Raw genomic sequence first — 17,913 nt, 5'->3', positions numbered from 1 at the left:
CCGCGGGGTCCAGCGGCGCGGCAGTGGTCTCGCGGGGCGGCAGGGTGGCCAGCTGGTGGCGGCGCGCCGGCGTCCTTGATTTCACGCGCGGCGGGGTGGTTGCGCTGCTCCTATCGCGGGAGGTGGCGCGTGGCCGGTCTCCTACTGGATCCGGCCGGATCTGGCGTTGGGGGTCGGCCGGCGGCGCGTGGCACCGGTGGTGCGTGCCCGGCGGCTCCAGCGCTTGGAGCTCACCGGGCGACGCGGGTAGGGCAGCGGCCGGGCGTGCCGCTGCTCCGGCCATGGGCGGTGGCGTGGGGAGGTCCAGTGTGTGGTGGTGGCCTCCCGGTGTCGTGGCGGTTTCACGGTGGCTCGACGGATCTGCCCGCGGCAGCGGCCGGCTTCTCCGGCGTTGGCTCGTCTGCATCCAGACCGTCTCGACCTTCGCCCCATCTCCTCGTCGCTTGGGCGCTACTCCTATCAAAGGGGTGGTCCTCTCTCAGCTGCGGTCCACTGCTCGTCTCGCGCCCAATGATGCAGGATCGAGCTTGTCTCGCGCACGGTGCAGCAGGGCTGGCCTCGTCCCCCTCTCGGTGCTGCAGGACCGAGCTCGTCTCACGCTCGGGGCAGCAGGACGGGTCGGTGGATGCCAGGTCTGGCCGGCCTATTGGCTCTCGACGATGGGAGTCGCCCAGGGGTGCGACTCGTCTCTTTGGTTGGGGTTGCGGCGGGTCTCGGGTGAGGTGGTATCAAGGTCTTGGATGTCGGGGCGGCGGCCCTGGTGGTGGTAGCGCGGTGCTCTTGGGCAGAGCCCGTGGCTTGGTGCTGCCCGGTCACCATGGCCGTGTGAGCGGCGTGGTTGCCAGGGTGTGGCGTTCGGTGGCGGTGAGTGTTGGCCGAGGTGAAAACCCGTTCTATCTTCGGACGGACCAGCGGCGGCGAAGATCGTTCCCTTCTTGAAGGCGTCCTCGCGGCTTTCATTGCCCGTCATGCGGCTCCAAGGGAAACTCTGATCCTAGGATCGGGCGGTGGAGGCGCTCCGATGTCGTACCCTTCCTGATGGCGCCGCCTTGGAGCACATGGTTCGTCAAATGTAGCTTCATCTTTTCATGGTGGTAGTGCTAGGGGTGGTGTTGCTGCGCTCGGCGCTTGTGTATCCTGTCCTGGGTGTGTGTGTGTGTTGCGTTTGCACTGGGTGCTTGATGATCGGTGCTTTATATATAAAGCGGGGGAAGCCTTTTTGGGTATAGTCATGTACATTCTGGGACTGAAATGGCACTTTGTGAGCAGTTCATTTGTTTGTGAATCTGTGATAGGCATATAAATTCAGTGTAGAGAATCGGCCAAATGAATTCAGGTGCACAATCTGTTAGCATGATGATGTTTTGTTTGAAATGGTCTCCACTTGATTGACCTTTTTTTGTCACCAGGTTGTGGTCGCAGAAACTGCATATAAATCATCGCGTGAATGATGTGATGCCGGCACTGTTGATTTCTGAAGTCAAACAGCCCCATTCTCCTCATGTCTCCAAACCAACCAGCCAAGGAAGAAAGAAAGAAAGAAAGAAAGAAAGATGACTCTGGTTTACTATTACCGGAGTTCCATTGAATAGGATTACATCTCCAAACATGAACTTGTCATAAAGACACAGAGGACTCCCTGACATTATGTTTGTAAATTCCTCAGTTTGCACCAACTTACTGATGGACGGAAAATACAGATAGTCAGTCTCTGTGCATCTGCGTCACATTTTGGTCATTCTTTTAATACATAAAAGCTTATTACCCGTACAGACTACTCCCTCCGTCCGAAAATACTTTTCATCAAAATGGATAAAAAGATATGTATCTAAAACTAAAATACGTCTAGATACAGGAAAATGCAGTTGTTTCCTGATGCGGCAGCTGCACGGGAAAATTGTGAAGCAACAAACCTAACATCTCATATATTTCATCCATCCTTGGGTGCGACCCATCCTCTGCATTGAAAGAGTGCACCTCATTCTTCACCTCGATCCAGCTCCAACCAGGGACTTTGCTTAATCCTTTATTCTTCATTTCCTTCTGCACGATTGCTCTATCACTCCACATCCCAAGACCAGAATACATGCTGGAGAGGAGAACATAGGTGGAGTGCTGTCTAGGTTCTGCCTCCAACAGATGGCTGGCCACATCACTCGCTAGTTCCATATTCCCATGGATTCTGCAAGCACCTAATAGGGTCATCCACACCATGGCATCTGGCTCAAATGGCATAGAGTCAATAAGCTCTTTTGCTTTGTCAAGCTGCCCAGCCCTGCCATAGAGATCAATGCCACATGCATAATGCTCCATCCGAAGAGGAATTCCATACCTACTTTCCATCGTATTGAGGATTTCTGAACCTTCGTCCACAAGACCAGCATGACTGCAGGCAGTAATCAGGCCAACAAATGTGATATGATCCAAAGGAACCTTAAGCTCCAGCATCTCATTGAAGAGGCTAAGCACGGTCTGTGCATGTCCATGCTGCGCATAACCAAACATCATAGAGTTCCAGGGCACAGAGCTACTCTTGTCTGCCTCCTCAAAAGACTTCATTGCATCATCCAGAATGCCGCTCTTAGAATACATGAAGATCAGCGAGCTGGAAACAAAATTGTTGGAAGCAAAACCAGAACGGATGACTAAACCGTGTATTTGTCTACCTAGCCGAAGTAAAGCTAGGACGCAGGGCAGCAGAGAATGCATACTCATCAGTTCTAATATTTTCTGACTGCATACACCTGAAGAATCTCAAGGCATCAGCACTCAAACCGTGCTGTGAATATCCAGTTAACATGGAATTTCAGGAGATGGTGTCCTTAAGCAGCAGGGAATCAAAGCACTTATATGCATCTTCCATCATGCAGTCCTCACTAAATCTAGTGTACAAGGCAATTAGAGCATTGCAAACAGGTGTGACTCCTTCGAAGCCCTTCTTGATCACCAAACCATGAATTACTGTCCCTCCGTGGTCGCGATGCTCTGCGCACGCATTTATGATACTTGTGAAACTATACATGTCAGGCTGAACTCCACTCGCCTGCATCATGCTAGCAAAGAATCTCATCCCCTCATATTCCATCCCATGGGACGCGTAAGTTGCAAGCATGGCGTTCCATGAGATCAAATCCCTTCTGTCTCCAATCTCATCAAAGATCCTTCTAGAATTTGCCAGGGCCCCACACTGCGAGTAGGCAGTGATTGCTGCGTTCAACACTATCAAGCCCAATGCTGATCCATATTTAACAATCTTCCCATGCAGCTGGTGTATCAAGAAGCAACTGGACTCATCGACCACCGTGAGCAACGCGGCGAATGTTGCCTCGTCTGGACGTAACCCCTCCCTCTCCATCTTAACAAACAGCTGAACAGCTGGAGCAACCATCCCAGATTCCACATAACTGGCAACGAGCGCGTTCCAAGAAACAGTGTTCCGCTCCGGCATTCCAGCGAACACCCGACGAGCGTCCCTCGTGCGGCCACATTTTGCGTACATATGAAGCAGAGCGGTCGCAGCGAAGACATTGTTGGCCAGGCCGGCTTTGACGATGAGCGAGTGCAGCTGGGCGCCGAGAGCAGGGCAGCCCATGGCAGCAGCGGAGCGGAGAGCCGGGCCAAGGGCGAAGGTGCTGGAGGCGAGGCCCCTCGCGTGCATGGCCTGGACTATGCGGTATGCGGCTGAGTGCGTGCCGGCGGAGACATAAGCGGTGAGAAGCGAGTTCCAGGAGGCGGCGTCCGGGCGCGGGATTTGGTCGAACACCTGGCGCGCGGCGACGAGGCCGAGAGGGGTGAGATAGTCGGCGGTGAGGAGCTGGTTCCAGGGCGTGGCGGAGGTGGCGCCGGACTTGAGCAGCTTGGCGTGGGATTTAGCGACGGCGGCGATGGTGAGGTGGTGGCGCGCGGGCATTTCTCTTCTTCTCTTGCACGCAGCTCACGGTGCCGCCTCCGTCGTCAGGCGACAGGGCACGACACCACGCGGCCCGCGCTCCCCTCCTTGCTCTGTCTTTCTTCCATGCGAGCGCCTCACGGAGGATAGGAGCGGGCGGAGGAAGTCGCCGGCAGGGAGGATAGAAGCGGACGGAGGAGCGACGGCGCCGGCGGCGGGGAAGTTGCCGGGGTTACGCATTTTTGGACCGCTATAATACGTATATAGCCTGGGCCGCCATTGAGAGGGCCGAACTTCTTTCTCTTCAGCTAACCTGGGCCTGCATTGAAGGGCCTACTATGGGCTGCCCAAAGCTTCACCCAAAACTTAGATATTTTCCAGACTTGTCTAAAAAAGATTTTTCAGACTTCACTAAAAAAGATATTTTTCAGACGGGTAAAAAAAATATTTTCAGAATGTCCTAAAAATTATATTTTCATATTATTTTTAAAATAAAAATAGGAAAAACGATTTTTTAAAAAATATTGTTACAATAAGTTTGAGAATTAACCATTTTTATAGTTCATTGCTTATTAAAAAAATCCTGTCGAGTATTTGAAAAATATTCACTGTTTATTTTGAAAAAATACATGTATAAAATATGTTTATAGTTGAAAAGGAAAGAAGAAAACAAAAGAATAAATTTGAAAATGAAAGAAACAAAAGAAAACCGGAAGGAAAAAGAACAAAAACCAAAAACCAATCAAAAAAACGCAGAAAACCGACTATAAATGGCCAGCCGATGCGCTCATGCACCTGTTCTTGCCGGCAATTGAAAGATTGATTGTTCTTAAACATATAAGGACGCGGACCTCCTGCGTGTGACCGGAAGAAATGCAGAGAGCGAGAGATTGATTTTTCTTTCTCGTCTGCCCTGATCTTTCATTGACTGGAATTTTTATGTGCAGACTGATGCGGAAGCGAAGTGTTTCAAGGAGGACGAATCCAGTGATGATAATGGCAGTTCCAGAAAAGATGCTGAAGCTGATTCAAGAAATGCTAGTAAAGTAACGCTGATTCAAGAAATACTCCACTGGAAGAGTCACCAAAGCAAGATTACATCCATGTGAGAGGAAGAAGTCAAGGAACTGAAGATGTAAGTCAAGTTGTAAACCCAGTAGTTGAGTACAACAGGATATATCTTGGCTCCAGAAGATTTTTCTTTATGGTTTTTCTTGCTCCAACATACAACACAGCTCCAGAACAAAATATCATGCTGTACAGATAACAACGGCTGGTTGGCACGCTGGTGCCCCTGTTTTTTTCCCTATGTAAAGCAAATCCTACAAGGCTAGGTTATAGCAGCTAAAGAGAATGTCTATTCTGTAGTGGATGAACTAGCAGACGAGATTCACCATCATCTGTACTCCCTACATCCGGATATATAGGGTCTAATACGTATTTCAAGATTTACTTAGTACAACATCAAAGTAGACTACACGACGACACACTTGTCTTTGCCAAGTAGATAGATGACCAATTTGTTTTTTTTAACAAAGGTTCACCTTCAATTCATTAGCAGTATCAAAGCAGTCTCTGGCTCCATTGCACCTTTGATTCTGCATTCGTGCATTCAAAAGCTCCGACCAGCAGGATGAAGCGCTTCACTTCTACCTGATCAGACCAAGGTTTTGATTATTCGGATATACGACCATGCAATAGGGTTTAATATATCGATGATTCTTAGTATAGCTGCTAAATTTTTTATCCAGATCACAAATCTTGTTGAATAAACCATCAATTAAGGCACTTGTCAATACAGAGAGGGAAATACACAAGAGTCTCAGTTAATAGCTACTGATGTTTTGCTTAGCACACAGCTAACAGTTGAATCAGTTACCTTTCTTCTGGGGTTATGTAATTGATATAAAGCCAGGGGAGTTTAGTTAAAGATTCTCACATACCTATAAGAAGGGAGTTTTGCGATATTGCTGGATCGAGAGAATAACATGACTTGAATCACAGCATGGTAGAGAATTTCTTTTAGATAATGACCACTGGCTTAGCAATCTGTTCTTCTCTGCGCTTCTTGTTCCTTGTCTTCATCTCCTGAGCCACTGGCAGTCTGGGATAATGATGAGCTTCTGGATAATGATGCAGCTAATTCTTCGTCCTCCTCTGTATCTACTGAGCCAACTAATGAGATGAAGGAGAGAAACAACAGGAGACAAATATGGAAAATTAGTAGACAGAGCGACAAAACGAACAAATTAAGATGTGTTAATTCACCTCCTGATTCAGATGACCTTCCAATCAAGAAGTGTTGTAACAGCATATCCCTTACGCTGACGGCATCTTCATTTTTCAACCGGCGAACATTCTCAATGTTCTGCACTGCTGCATCCTCCTCCATATCTATGACTATGTTATGCAACATGCAGAAGGCACAGATAATCTTAGACATAGTTTCCGGATTGACTGGCCACCACGCATCTCCCTGCAGGTACTTCCATGTATCTTGGAACCTCGCCAGCGCCTTCGGCGCGCAGGTTGTCGCTGCAGAGTGTCTCCTATTGAACTCTACCTTGGAGTCCGAGAGGTCTTCCTGGTAAGGTGTGATTAGCCATGAGAGAAGAGGGTATCCTGCATCACCAATTATGTATTCCCTGACTTCTGACCCATCTAATGCTGCCTTCAGCTTGCTGCCATTCAACCAATCACGCTTCTCACACCCCTCAAAGATTTCAGAGTCATGCAAAATGCTCAACTTAGTCACGCTATCTGCCACTTCCAACCAAATGTTCATGAACCTTGTCTCTGTATCAACGACGACTTGCATTTGAATGCTGCCATTTTTCTCATGGTCGCAGTTTGGTCCAAATGGGATGTGAGTTGTACATATAACACCGCAACAGTTATGCATATTGTAGATCTTGCCAAACATGGATTTGATCTTATCCATTTTACTGGAGTCTGGCCAGCACAAGTGGTGCCTTGCTCGCTTGAACACAGCATCAATAAACCTCTCAGTTACCGACAAGATGATTGACTTGTTCACATCAACAGAGGATCCTAAAGTCTCCGGTGGCTCGCTAGAGTACAACATTCTTAGAGCAATGGCCACTCGATCTTCCAGGCAGAGTACTCTCCCATCGACAAAGGTATACCTGTTCATATCTTCCAATGACGGCACACACACCAAGCTGCAGATGTAGCTAAAGGTTTTTCTTGTCATTCTGAAGATTGATTCAAATCTTTGTGTGTCCTCAAAAGAAGATAAGGTTCCTGCATAAGAAGAAAGCCGAAAAGTGATTATAAAATCCATTTCTTGCAGAGCAAGAGCTACAATGTGAGGAGTTGAAATTTTGAGATCCAGAAATAACATCTGAGCAGGGGAAGTAGGGGATAAATGAGAACAAAAGAAACTTAGCAAATGAGGGACTCCAGCCAAATCAGAGTGAATTGCAAAAAACCATCACATTTGGAGTTCAGTTCTGGAATTGCCACCACATTCCTTGGGCGTCCCAAAAATCCACCATTTTCCGCTAATTTTCTCAATAAACATTTTCCGCTAATTTTCTCAATAAACACGTATGACCGATTTAAGCAGAATTAATCTGATTTCTGACATGTCGGGCCCGTTGGTCAAATCCACGTGGCACTAAATGATCAACACAGACAACATTGACTGTTAAGTCAAACGATTGCTCACCTGTCAGGGATCCATCCCACCCAACCCATCCCCTCCCTCCCGTATTGTGGCCAAGCAGTAGCCGCCGCCTCCTGCGCACGCAACCACGCCTGACAAGCCCCGACGACCTCACCGCCGACATTGCACTCCCCTCATCTTCCCCTGCTCGCCTGCTCCCCTCCCTACCCATACCGTGGCCATGGCTAGAGGGGCGTCGCATCGACCTGTTAGGGTTGCTGTAGGCCGGTGAGGCTGGCTCGGTTTAGTCCCACCTCACTTATGGAAGGAGGCCACAACCAGCTTATAAGGGAGAGATTCCTTCCTCACTTCAGTCCGGGCTTTTGGGATGGAGTGGGCTCTCTGCTGAATGCTGGCCCATGTGCGCATAAACGTCCAGAACGTGTGCAAGTGTGGGCTAGACCGAGTTGGACGTTAACATCTAGTATCAGAGCCAGCATCGCCATGCCTTCTTGACGGGCTTCTCAGGGGTGATGGGATGTTAGGGTTGTTGTAGGCCGGTGAGGCTGACTCGGTTTAGTCCCACCTCGCTTACAAAAGGAGGCCACAACCAGCTTATAAGGGAGAGATTCCTTCCTCACTTCAGTTCGGGCTTTTGGGATGGAGTGGGCTCTCCGCTGAATGCTGGCCCGTGTGCGCATAAACGTCTAGAACGTGTGCAAGTGTGGGCTAATTGGACGCTAACATCTAGTATCAGAGCCAGCATCGCCATGCCTTCCTGAGGGGCTTCTCAGGGGGATGGGATGTTAGGGCTGCTAAGGCCGGTGAGGCTGGCTCAGTTTAGTCCCACCTCGCTTACGGGAGGAGGTCACAACCAGCTTATAAGGGAGAGATTCCTTCCTCTCGTCAGTCCGGGCTTTTGGGATGGAGTGGGCTCTCCGCTGAATGCTGGCTTGTGTGCGCATAAACGTCCAGAACGTGTGTGAATGTGGGCTAGACCGAGTTGGACGCTAACACGACCCCTCAACCTCCGCCCTCTTCTTCTCCTTCTCAGCGCCGGTGAGATCCGCCGCCCCGCTTCCCATCCTGCGCGGCACCACACCGGATCCAGAGGCTCCCGCAACGCGCCCCCTGCCCCGATGAGCTCCACCCTCCTCCTATATGGTGCGTGGGGAGTCGGTTCCCTGCCCATGTCACGAGGTCGCCTCTGCCGTTGTCCGGCTTGGCGCGCGCTGGGTCCAGGTAATGTTGGAGCGGCCATGGCCGTGGGCGGGCGGGATTGGAATTCACCTACCTCCGCCTCGGGCAGATGTAGCTGGAGAAGGGTGCACGCCGTGGAACTGGGAGTCGCCGGAGCGACGACCTCCACCACGGCGCCAGGATGAGGTCGAGGCAGCAGTGGTGCAAGAAGGCCGTCACATTTGGGGAAGACGGCCACCACTGGGGAGCTGTCCGCCCCCTCTGCCTCCTTGCTGCTCTGCGCGTCGGCCATCTCCACAGCGCCGGAGCCATCGTCGTACTGCTGCTGCAGCTGCTCCCATCCTCAGGCCGGTGGTGACACGTTCAATTTTAGGGGCCCAATTGTAATCTATTTTTGTTTTTAGGATGCATTGTGCAATTTTTTAGGGACCTTCTGTCGATTTAATTGATGACTGATGGGCCCCATGTCTAATGTAACGGTCAACAAACAGTATGGACCGTTTATGCCATGTCAGTGCTTATAGATGGGCCCAACATGTTAGTAATGTCATTAAAATGACCTAAATACGTGATAAGTGTTTATTGAGAAAATTAGCAAGGACAGTGGTGGACTTTTGGGGCGCCCAAGGAATGTGGTGGCAATTCCGGCACTGAACTTCTAATGTGGTGGTTTTTTACAATTCACTCGCCAAATCAGGAAGTAGCATTGGTCAACAAATAACCACTACAAAACAGAAGAAAAGCCATTCATCTATTTTCTTAGAGAAAAAGCTAGTAATACATCTATGTTGACATTACTAACAAGTGTTTGTTGTCCAATAAAACTACTGACGTAAGGTAGAAAACAAACAGGTAAAAACAACAAGAATAAATAGACAAATTAAGATGAACGAGCAATGCTAAGTTTCTATAATACCTCTGGACATGAAAGAGCGGCTAACATTTGTCTCCAAGTTGTAGGGATTAGCTCTGTACAGGACAAACCATTTTCTTGGAGTATCTCCTTCCCGTGCATATGCCTTGACATGCTCAACATGGCTGAACTTGTCCCACAAAGGGCCAGATTGCCCTGCGGCTATGGAAGCGAGCAGTGCTAGGCTGCAGTAGAGCTCCAAATGCCTTACATTTATACCTCTCATGTATTCTGGGAGTGTCTCCATGTCTAAATCCACGAGCACGAGAGTCTGGAGTGCAGGAACACCTTCTAGCACCTTCACCTTTGAGCAGTTCTTGATGGTAAGCTTCTTTAGTCTGGGGAGATTAGTGATTCTCTCTAGGTCAAGGCCTCCAGCCACTTCCAGCTCGACCAGAGATCCAAAGTTCTCTAGAGAGCTGAGACCCTGGACTTGTTGTATGGACAATACATTCAAAGCTCTTGCCTGGTAGGCAAGGCCCGGAGGAAGACGCCGCAATTTACAGCTAATTAGCGCAAGATTCTGTAAGACAGGAAATGCTTGCACTTGCTCCTCCCACTCCCACTCTTCCCATTCCACCATTCCCGCTAAATTCATCACATGCAATCTTGGGAATGCAATAACCACCTGGGAAGGATGAGGGCTATGCTGATGGTAGGATTGCAGGAAATCTGGTCCAACACGCTTGATGGCTGGAGCACGGTTGATCTGAATGAACTCCAAATAAGGGAGCTGACATAAGCCATCAGGAAGCTGTGTGCAGCAAGCCAGGTCGTCAATCATTAAAGTCCTCAAGCTCTTGAGGGGCATAGCTGATGACGACATCATCCACCTTGGGAGCCATCGGCCAAAATATCCTTCAATGGCAAGATATTCTAACCTGGGTGGAGGGCAGAGCTCATCAAACACCTTCTCTATTCGTTGTTGCTCTTCCTCAGAGACCATATCTTCCTCTCTAATCAGCCCATTGTCACCCAATATACTACTGCATGTTAAGTCTAGGTTGGTAAGATGCACCTTCTCACCAAGCCTTGCCTTTGCTGCAGACGAGGAAGTAGTTACATTCTCCAACCCCTGTATTCCAACATGCTTGAGCCGATAAAGAGGGCCCAACTCTTCCACACTGCACCACTCACCATCTACCTGAGCTGGAAACCCATGTATTATCCTCAGATTTGTCAGATCACAGAACCCCCTAGGTATGCCACTTATACTTGTTTTATTGAAGTTAAGATACCTTAGCTTCCATAACTTTACAATGCTATGCGGAAGTTCCACAAATTGCTGGCATCCTCTAAGGTTAATGTACTGCAAAAATTTCATCTTTCCAATGCTATCTGGCAGACAAGATATATCAGAGTTCTGTAAGGACAAGTAGCGCAGGTGCTTGAATTCATGCAAAGATTCAACCAATCTAACAACATGTGCAGAATCAATATGTAGTGTCCGCAGACATGGAAAATGAACCAATGAATCACTAGGCTTCATATTTATATGGCCAACTGATATTAGTGTTCTCAATGTCTTTTGTGCTTCTAAAGAACTCCAGTCTAGCCCATCTGATTCTGATGCTTTGCTTTCAAGAGATAATCGAAGAAATTTATGTGCACTAAGTTTACTATCAATATTAGTTTCTCCACTGAGAGCTGTCAATGCCTCATCTCTAGCCACAAATTGAGCAAATGAGCGCACAACATCATGCATGTTGCAGACACATTGATCAAGGTACTGTGCATTTGGCTCTATAAGGTTCCTCAGAATCAGCTCCTTATAGTATTTGCTTCCTAATTCTTCTAAGTCGTCTGAGGGCCCGTGAAGAAATCCTTCACTAATCCACATGCCAATTATGTCATCTCTTCCAAACAATGCAGTTTTGGGGAGAAGGGAGTAGCATAGAAAGCATTGCTTGATGCAAGAAGGTAAATCTTCATAGCTTAAATGTACTGCATGGTTTAGCACTTCGGGCATTCCAGATACTGACCATATGGAATCATCCAGAACCATCTCCCAGTCACGGCGCTTATTGTCCTTTTGACACAAGAGTCCTCCCATTACTTTAACAGCAAGAGGCAAACCATCACATTTCGCTATAATTTGCAGCCCAATATCCTTGAGCATATCAACTTCATGTTCGTTTGTTTCACTTGAGACTATCTGCAAGCAGTTTTAACTGACAGTCAATAAGGAGAAGTTTGCATTTTTTTTAAATAAATTGCAGTTACTCAGAGGCTAGTGTCAATCCAATATCAGTCAATGATAAGCTCGTAAAGAAAATAAACTAATGAATCCCAGTTAATGTACTACCTAAACTGAATTGCCAAGTGAATGAACTGGTAACCAGGGTCCAGGGATGTGACTGTCAACCCAGTTACCTAGCACGTGAGCGCTAGCTACCATCAGCACGCTCACCCAGACAAGATGCTCAGTTTATTACTGTTTTAGCGAGATGCTTAGATTAATATATTGTAAGTTTGGCACATGAGCATCTTAGTTCATGCATTCTAATGCTGAGGGCATTGATCTGAAGTTGTACCCCTTTCGAGACACACTTGAAGCACTGCAAGTTTTAGTACCGCGGTGCAAGTTTAACCAAAGTTACACTTTCAGTTTCATATAACCTTTGTAGGCCCAAGATGTTGCTCTTCTGAGTTAACCCTTTTACATGAAGCCAGTACGAAAGTGTTTAGTAAGGCTCTTTTTTTTTAATCATATTAACATTTCCTTGAAGTTAACCCCCATTTGCAATTCATGGGCAGGGTGGCTTACGTCTTTTGATGGGCTTGAGCGTTGCTCCGTACTATTCTAACGACTACAGTTATATTGCAACATTAGTATTGTACCGCTTAATGTGGGTTTATTGACACCTCCAGCGAAACACAACCGAATCTTGGCCCAAGTATTGACTATATATTTGTGAGCATGATGGTAAAACAATACCAACTGACAATGGAATTTCTGCTCCCGGGTGCAGACACACCCAGATGAACAGTACATAAAAAATAGTAAAAATATTCAAAAAAACTGATTTTTTTTGCGATAAACATTGATGAATGTTTTGCATGCATGCAAATTTCCGTGATGCAGTGACATTTGTGGAGGTCTGGGCAAAAAAGAATTGATGCTCCTGATAGACTATTTCTTAAAGCATTTTGGAGCACTTTTTTTTGCCCACACATCCAAGAATGTTGTGTCATCACGAAAGTTTTACATGCAAGAAGAAATCTAAGAAATGTTTGTTGCCAAAAAATCAGATTATTTTAAAAAAAAATTCTATTTTTAAAATTTTACTGTTCATAGCGGGAGCATTTGAGCTCTGGACTAGAATAACACTTCCGTAATACCACCTAGCTAGTTTCTTACATTTATGTGATGTCCCAAATTATATACTTTGTTTGGACTTGCACTACAGGTGGTGACCATATATATTTCAAAATTTTAACTTTCTAAAAGGGAAAAGGTATATTTGTTTTGAGAGAGGCACTAGCCAAAATCTATGTAATTAGTCCTAGATATGACTACAATCAACCTAGCATACACTTGGTACATGGGGGAATATATGAGCATGAGGTCTCATGTTGCGGTGGAGGCGAGGCATGCAATTTCATCGGATAAAAATTGATGTCTAGATAAATATTATGCCTTATTAACTCACAGACAGGCACGGCGTGTGCATGACATCGTGTGGTGGCATAAGTATAGTGTTCCTAACTTGTTATGGGTTCATCTTGTAATCTCAAAGAATAACAAAACGTGTGTGTTCAATTATTATTTTTTAGAACGAAGGCTCAAGAAGAGCCCGGCTTTGAATTAACAAAGCCATCAATCGGCCAAGATTACAAGATCACCAAACTTACAAGGAAAAGCAAGAAGAGAAACAAGCGGCTAATACAAGGAGCAAAGCGAAACAGACTCAAAGGCAGCAGCGATAGCAAGCACGCCATGCTGCCGCCAACACCCTACAAGACGACCTACACCAACCGAACAAGCTACGGACTTGAGAGGATGCACCGCCGTGCAAGCTTCGTGATCGTAGCCAAACTCGAAGAAAGCACTGACACTCCTCTGGAACTGCCACTGCAAAGGGCCCCTGCCCTCTCATCCTGGCTCGAAGGATGCCGCACCGGCAGGCGACATCTCGGTTCATCCTAGAACCCAGAGGAAGACGTCCAAGCTGCGCATGAAGAAAGAACTACGAGCAGACCTGCTAGCACAGAGCACACCATTCCGAGCACCGTCGTCGTCCGTGGTTAAGCCACACCGAAGGGCTAGAGCTGTCGGCCACAGTCGCAGCAACAAGGGTAACAACGATGAGCCATCGAAGAAAAGGCAGTGAAGCGCCGAGCCAAGCTGCCACCGCCACCATCACACCCACAACTCGACTCTCTCGCCGCCCCTGCGATCCCCGGACTGCGCCTCCAAGAAGGAACACGACACGGATGTGTCGTCGCCACCCGAATCAGGGGACCTAGGCTTTCCCCTAGCAGGGAACGGAAGGAGGGGGAGAAGGATCCTCACCACAGCCTCCAGGGAGGGGTACGACACCCAGGGCGTCGCCTGCGATGTGGTTGCGCCGGCCAGGGGTTTCCCCCGGATCCAGCCCCACTCGACGAGATCCGCGCTGCCGACGCCCGGGAAGAACGGCCTAAGCCACTAGGACCCGGATCCGGCGATGGAAGGAGCAGATCGGGGCGGAGAGGATGAGATGCATCTGGCGACGGCAACCGCGCAGGGGAGGCCGCACACCAGCGACCGAGGACCGACGCCGCCTCGTCCCCCACGAGACCGAAGGAGGCGCCTCACCAGCTCCGGCCGGAATGGGCCGCCGCCCGGGCCACCCGGCGCTCTCCGCCCGGGGCCGCCGCCCCGGATGCCGAGGCCCTCCACGCTATGTGGAGCCGCCAGATCCCCCGCCGCCACCTTCATCGGTGTCGAGCGCACGCCGGCGCACACCTCTGGCGGCGGCGGAGGGGGAGGGGAGGGGGGAGGAGGGGTGCGGCGGCGGCAGTTAGGGTTTCCCCCGAGTCGCCTCCGAGGAGACGACGCGGGGGCGGGGGGTTCCAAGTTTTGTGTGTTCAATTATTATATCTCTACTCCACGTTAAGGAGCTAGCAATTACTAATGATGAATGGAGTTCACACTAGTAGAAAAGGGGGCTTTAGTCCCGGTTGGTAAGGGCCTTTAGTCCCAGTTTTTGAACCGGGACTAAAGGGTCGTTACTAATGCCTCCCCCCTTTAGTCCCGGTTCTTACACGAACCGGGACTAAAGGCCGTCCACGTGGACGCAGCCTGGAGCTCCACCTTTAGTCCCGGTTGGTGTTACCAACCGGGACTAAAGAAAATTTTATGATATTTTTCTTTTAAATCTTTTTTGCGAATTTTTTTTAAAATTTTTTTAATTTTTTTTTTGATTTTCAAATTTCTGAATTATTTTAACCTCTAATCTCTAATCACCACCCCTCATCACTGCTCAATTTATCCTCTAATCTCTAATCACCCCTCATCATTCCAAATCATCTAACTTCCCGGACGGTCACCCATCCTCTCACTACTCCAGCCTGAGCATGCTTAACTTCCGGGTTCTATTCTCCCTCGTTTCCAAGTCTGCACTTGTTGTTTTCCTGACAATAGTAAGATGTCAATTCTATTAACCCTTAGGAATTTAGCTTGAGCATGAAGTGACACATTTCACTGTTTGAGTTTGAAACTATTGTTTTAAAAAACAATAATTATTTAGTAACACTAATATTTCTGGAATAATTAGTTTGACCATTGTTTGACCATTGTTTGACCACTGTTTGACCACAGTTTGACTAGATTTGACCAAAATTCAAAAAAACTGAAATAATTATTTAGTAACACTAATATTCTAGAATAATTAGTTTGACCATTGTTTGACCACAGTTTGACCACAATTTGAATTTTTTTGAATTTTTTTGCCTCTCCAGATCTTAAAAGCCCCGTATCTTTTTTTCGTTAGGTTTTTAAGGATTTTGAAAATGTTTAACAAAGTTCCCTCGGTTAAATTCGGATGTAACTTTTCGAGTAGATGATTTTTCATATAAAAAACTTTTTCATCCGAGTTCGTATGCAAAAGTTATGACCATTTTAAGAAATTCAGAGAGATTTTGCAAATAAAGTCGAAATTCATATTTGTTAATTTTCCCAACAACTAGACCACATATCACATGGGAAACTTATTTTATTTTATTTTTTTGACATTATCATTTTCTTTTGTTTTTTCTAAAACTGAAAAGGCGGTCCGGGGGGGGGGGGGTCATGAACCGGTACTAATGCCTCAAAGCCCATTAGTACCGGTTGGTGGCACCAACCGGGACTAAAGGACTATCACAGGGCAATATTCACATTAGTCCCGGTTCAGTCACGAACCGGGACTAATGTGAGCATTGGTCCCGGTTCATGCGGCTAACGCATTAGTCCCGGTTCACCTGGGTCCTTTAGTCCCGGTTGGTGCCACGAACCGGGACCAACCGGGACTAAAGGACCCAGGTGAACCGGGACTAATGCGTTAGCCGCATGAACCGGGACCAATGCTCACATTAGTCCCGGTTCGTGACTGAACCGGGACTAATGTGAATATTGCCCTGTGACGAAAGCCCTGTTTTGTACTAGTGTCAGTTATATACCTGTTTTTTGAGCAATAACCAGGCATCCTCCTCCTCTAATTTGTCGATGTGGTGGTAAGGAAGCACAGCTTTCATCCCTCGGGCAACTCTTTCATCTCTAGTAGTGACAAGGACTCGACTACCTTGAGCGACAACATTAGCCAAGGGTATTTCGAGGATATCGCCCCATGCTCCGTGGCTCCACACGTCATCTAGCACCAGCAATAGCCTTTTCCCTGTCAAGGCAGTACTAAGGATTGGCTGCAGCACAGCCAACGCCTTTTGACCTCCGTGTATGCCCCCTGCGAGTGTGATAATTGTCCTGAGCAACTCAACCTTATCAATGTTCTGGTTGATGCTCAACCATATCGTCTTGTCAAACTCGTCCTTAACGGTTTCATCACTGAAGACCTTCTGGGCAAGGGTGGTCTTACCGATCCCACCTACACCAACAATAGCGACCACCATGATGTTGGTATTGCCCTCCTTTTCAGTCAGCATGATCTCAACCAGCTTTCTGGTGTCCTCTTCGATCTTCTCCCCAACTACACCCAACCGATCAAACCCCCCTGAGGTCTCACGGCCGGTATTACCAGAATGAGATGTTTGCACCTTGCTGCCACGATCCTCATAGGCACCAAGATTGATGAAGCTGAAAGCAGCACTTTGCTCCTTGATGGTGTCGAGCCTCTTGTTGAGCGCCTTGATGCGGGTGCCGATATCGTGGGCATGGGAGGGATTTCGCATGCAAAAGAGCAAGGGGTTGAAGCACCCCACATTTAAAGTGGACGGACGGCGCTCCATAGCCTTGAGCTGGCAGAGGTCAAGTATATCAGCAGCTTCGTACATGGCACGCTTGAGTTCGCCCACCCACTGTTGCACGCTCTTGTCGGTGATGTTTCTCTTGTCAACATCGGCGAGGAAGTTCTTGAGGTCCCTAAGTTTAATGTCCATCTTGTCAATCACCCGTCTGAATCCAAGCAGCATGTGCACCTCTTCCCTCGCCATCTCCGTTAGCATGTTTAGCACATAGGATGCAAATGCATCCAGGACCATTGCCATGTTTGCTACGTTTCTTCTGTAACAAATTTTAACCACATATCATAATCATCCCCGCCACTCGTTGCAGCTGAAGATTGCCAGCCAAAATTATTGGAAAAAGGCAACACTAGAATGCTAACATGGGCACATGAGAAACGAGTTATAATTAACTCATAAGCATGGGGAAACTACCTAGATGGACAGATGCAAGAAAAGCCAGCTAAACGTAAACAGAGGGATGCAAAATTACCTTCAAGGTGGATGGATGTTGGGTCCTGCTCTAGCTCCTCTGGAGCAACTCGTAATACATCAGTACTGGTGAAGGGCTAAAAAGGACGAGGCACTGCGTATATATAAGCCAAAGGGAAAATATATAATTAGTTCTCTGACTCTGTCATGTTACTAGATTACATGCAACTTGTATGGGATTAAACATAACTCGCACATTGTGATCGACGGAAACATCCGCACGCGTTGAGCCTTGGATTATTCAGCAGACCGGCCTGTTGGCTGGCAGGTAAGCTAGCTGATGAATGGTACGATAAAATTGATGCCACGTCTGATGTTATGAAACACCAACAGAATTAGCTGGACCTAGATATACCCGTCTCCTATCAA

The 17,913-nt window shown here is 47.8% G+C and overlaps 1 protein-coding gene and 1 pseudogene across 1 annotated transcript; both read right to left on the bottom strand.

Moving 5' to 3' along the window:
• Window positions 1–1,606: 1,606 nt before the first annotated feature.
• On the bottom strand, window positions 1,607–4,106 carry LOC123143265 (putative pentatricopeptide repeat-containing protein At3g25970; annotated as a pseudogene).
• Window positions 4,107–5,155: 1,049 nt separating this feature from the next.
• On the bottom strand, window positions 5,156–17,327 carry LOC123143266 (disease resistance protein RGA2). The gene is made up of 5 exons (XM_044562122.1): window positions 16,276–17,327; window positions 9,634–11,785; window positions 6,158–7,153; window positions 5,833–6,064; window positions 5,156–5,542 (listed from the first exon to the last, which is right to left on the bottom strand). Exons 1-4 carry the CDS (start codon window positions 17,314–17,316, stop codon window positions 5,931–5,933), a joined length of 4,323 nt encoding a protein of 1,440 aa, XP_044418057.1. The 5' UTR covers window positions 17,317–17,327; the 3' UTR covers window positions 5,156–5,542; window positions 5,833–5,930.
• Between the last annotated feature and the right edge of the window lie 586 nt (window positions 17,328–17,913).

This window comes from Triticum aestivum, chromosome 6D (genome assembly GCF_018294505.1).
Source record: "Triticum aestivum cultivar Chinese Spring chromosome 6D, IWGSC CS RefSeq v2.1, whole genome shotgun sequence".
NCBI lineage: Eukaryota > Viridiplantae > Streptophyta > Magnoliopsida > Poales > Poaceae > Triticum > Triticum aestivum.
The sequence above is the reverse complement of the archived record's forward strand: the minus strand, read 5'-3'. Positions and strand labels throughout refer to the sequence as shown.